Source organism: Priapulus caudatus, unplaced genomic scaffold (assembly GCF_000485595.1).
Source record: "Priapulus caudatus unplaced genomic scaffold, Priapulus_caudatus-5.0.1 Scaffold3091, whole genome shotgun sequence".
Taxonomy (NCBI): Eukaryota; Metazoa; Priapulida; class Priapulimorpha; order Priapulimorphida; family Priapulidae; genus Priapulus; species Priapulus caudatus.
The window spans coordinates 20,261-23,591 of NW_014580152.1; the positions used below are offsets into that span (position 1 = coordinate 20,261).

Sequence of the window (3,331 nt, forward strand, 5' to 3'; positions counted from 1 at the left end):
AGGTGCGGGGGGGGGAAGTGCGGGGGGAGGCGCGAGGAGGAGACCCGGGGGGAGGGGGAGGTGCGGGGGAGGCGCGGGTGTAGACGGGGGAGGGAGAGAAGAGCTGCTGGCATGCTCGCTCTCTCACCGGCTAATTACAGGGCAGCAGCCGTGGCGGTAACGAGAAAGAACGCAGCCGCAGAGAGGGTGGTGGTGGCGGGTGGGGGGGTGGGGGGGCAGCAGCGGCCGTAGTGGTGGCGGAGGAGCTGGCAGCAGCGGCAACGGCTATAGTATGAGGGAGTAAAGGTACAGGCTATAGTATCTTGCAGTGAGAGGGTTGCTGCGGTAGTGGAGGTGATATTGGAGGCAGCAAGCATCATGCATGGGGAGAGAAGGCTCAACCCTCCCTCTTTCTTTCACCCTCCCGGTGAAAGAAACCACTGCATACTTGACCCGCCCCGCACGCCTCTACGCGCAAACGTACGCGGTCCCCGTTAGATTGCGCGAGCAGAGTATCCCTGCGCGAGCGCGCGTTCGGCCGGACGATCGTCTGCGATGTTACGGCTGGTATTGGCGCTGTTGCCCCGACCGCCATCACCATCTCTATGGAGAGCCTAACCCTAACCCTAACCCTAACCCTAACCCTAACCCTAACCCTAACCCTAACCCTAACCCTAACCCTAACCCTAACTCTCGACCACCACTCACACTTACACCCATCTCTCTCTCTTGCCCACCACCATTACCCATTACTCTCTCTCTATAACTCTACACCACAACCATCAGCCTCCCTATAACCACCACACACACACTCTCTCTCTCTCTGTCTCTCTCTCTCTCTCTCTCTCTCTCTCTCTCTCTCTCTCTCTCTCTCTCTCTCTCTCTCTCTCTCTCTCTTCTCTCTCTCTCTCTCTCTCTCTCTCTCCTCTATCTCTCTTTCTCTCTCTCTCTCTCTCTCTCTCTCTCTTCACCACCAGCACCCTCTCTATAACTATCTATCTCTCTCTATCGCAGGTCGTCAAGGACAACATGGGCACCGAGTGTAAGTGTCACGGCGTGTCCGGCTCGTGCACGATGAAGACATGCTGGACGACACTGCCGGCCTTCCGTCGTATCGGTCTCTCGCTGATGTCGCGCTACTCGCGCGGCAAACGCGTCGTCGTCATCCGCGAGCGTCGCACGCGCTCTCCGCTCTTCCTGAAGCTGCGACGCTCGAAGAAGCCCGACAGGAAGCCGCGCCGCACCGATCTCGTCTTCCTCGACAAGTCGCCCAACTACTGCGAGCCGGACGCCGAGCGAGGTTCGATGGGGACGAACGCGCGCCGCTGCAATCGCACGTCGACGGACTCGGACTCGTGCGACCTGCTGTGCTGCGGACGCGGCTACAACACGCACCAGTTCACGCGCATCTGGCAGTGCAACTGCAAGTTCATCTGGTGCTGCTACGTCAACTGTAACGAGTGCAGCCAGCGCACGGAGGAGTACACGTGCAAGTAGAGAGAGAGAGAGAGAGAAGGGAGGGAGGAGGGGAGAGAGGAGAAGGAGGGGGAGGAGGAGGAATAGGAGGAGGGAGAAGGGGAAGAAAGGATGGGTAAAAGAAAGGAGGCGGAGAAAGAGGAGGAAGAGGAGGAGGTGGACGAGGAGTAGGATGGGGAGGAAAAGGACGGGAGGAGGAGGAGGGGTAAGGCGAAAGGGGTAAGCAGAAGAGGAGGAGGAGAAGGAAGAGAAAGAAGACGAGAGGAGAAGAATGGGGAGGAGGAAGAGGAGGAGGAGGAGGAGGAGGAAGAGGAGTAGAAGGAGGAGGCAGAGGAGGAGGAAGATGAGGAGGAGGAGGAGGAGGAGGCGGAGGAGAAGATTGAGGAGGAGGAGGAGGAGGAGGAGGAGGAGGAAGAGGAGGAGAATGAGGAGGAGGAGGAAAAGGAGAAGGAGAGAAGGGTGTATGGGAGTGTGGTGTGGTAGGATTGGATGGGGGCAGGCAAATAAAGAAACGGGAGAGCAGATGCAGATGCAGAGAGGAGACGGAGATAGGAAGGAAGGAAACGCGAGGAGAGTATATAAGTGAAGAGCAGGCGAGGACAAGAGGCAAACAGATGTAAATGAGAGAAGGTTGAGAGTTAATGATAGAGAAGAGAAGGAAGATGGGGGAGAGGAGATGGAGAAGGAAGGGCAGGAGATCAGAGGGAGGGAGGACAGACAGGAGTGGAGACGAAGAGAAAAGAGGAAGTGTAAGGAGAAGAAACGGAGAGATAAGCATGGAGAGTAGAAAAAAGGACAGGTGTGAAGAGAAAACAAGGAAACAGGTGGGCGGAGAAGGTGAAAGGCAACAGAAGACAGGTACAGATATGAACAAATGAGGGCGTGACCTTGACGTAAAAGGTGCGTCAAATCTGCTGCTATAACATCGTTGATTTAACCAGAAATGGCTAACATCACCCGGAAATCACGTACGTCCACCGGAAATAGCTCGCTTCTCCCGGAAATGACGCATCATGACTATTAGAAATGATTCACGTTTCCCGGAAATGGACGCACGTCTACCGATAATGACTCACGTCTTCCGGAAATAACTAACGCATTCATTGACCGGAAATGACGTGACGGATAACCGGAAATGACGTGACGGATGGCCGGAAATGACTAACGTGTGCAGCAAAACAAATGACTGCCGTCAACCCGGAAACACGCTCGTGACCCGGAAGTAAAGCATCGACGATGAGCACGTTAGCGGAGCAACAAAAGAACGCCTGTCGGAATCGTGACGTCATTTACTAACTGTTTTTCGTGCGTGTGACGTAGAGATCGCTCTTTTCTGCGAATTCGAATGCGAACTTGGCGGAGCGCTCAGCGCATGCGCGTGGGTGACACGTGATCGTGTATCACGTGATTTGGTGTGCATTCGGAACACGTACTGGACGCTTGTGACTAAGCTAAGCATTTGGTGTACATATTGAAATGCTTTGAACGCGAGCGCAGAACGAACGGAAAGGGTGCTATGGTGAGTTGGCAGGGCATGCGCATGCGCAGCAGCGATTCCGTCAACTTATACTATCGAACAAAGCGGAAATTTTTGTAAATACGAAAAACGCGTTTAATTTACTGTCTCGCAAGTTTTATCATGTTAGAGCGTGAAGCGACCTAGTTGCCTGCCGATGAATATATTATATACACACACACACATATATATAGTATTTAAACATTCGAACTATTATTGTAAAATTATAGTGGCTTTCAAGATAATGCATAAAATTTGAATTACGAAGTGAATTCGTATGAGTTAATAATAATCGTACGAAACTAATAATTATTATATAAAATGTACGTGTTGTGTGTGTGTGTGTGTGTAGTGTGTGTG

The 3,331-nt window shown here is 53.1% G+C and overlaps 1 protein-coding gene across 1 annotated transcript in view; it reads left to right on the forward strand.

The window, feature by feature from the left end:
* LOC106819280 (protein Wnt-7b-like) overlaps positions 1-1,476 on the forward strand; it is a gene marked incomplete at its 5' end in the record, with an annotated part of 11,384 nt that extends 9,908 nt beyond the window's left edge. Inside the window, one exon of the mRNA XM_014823927.1 lies at positions 994-1,476. Within this exon, the coding sequence (XP_014679413.1) occupies positions 994-1,476 (483 nt within the window). The remainder of the gene's footprint in view (positions 1-993) is intronic.
* Between the last annotated feature and the right edge of the window lie 1,855 nt (positions 1,477-3,331).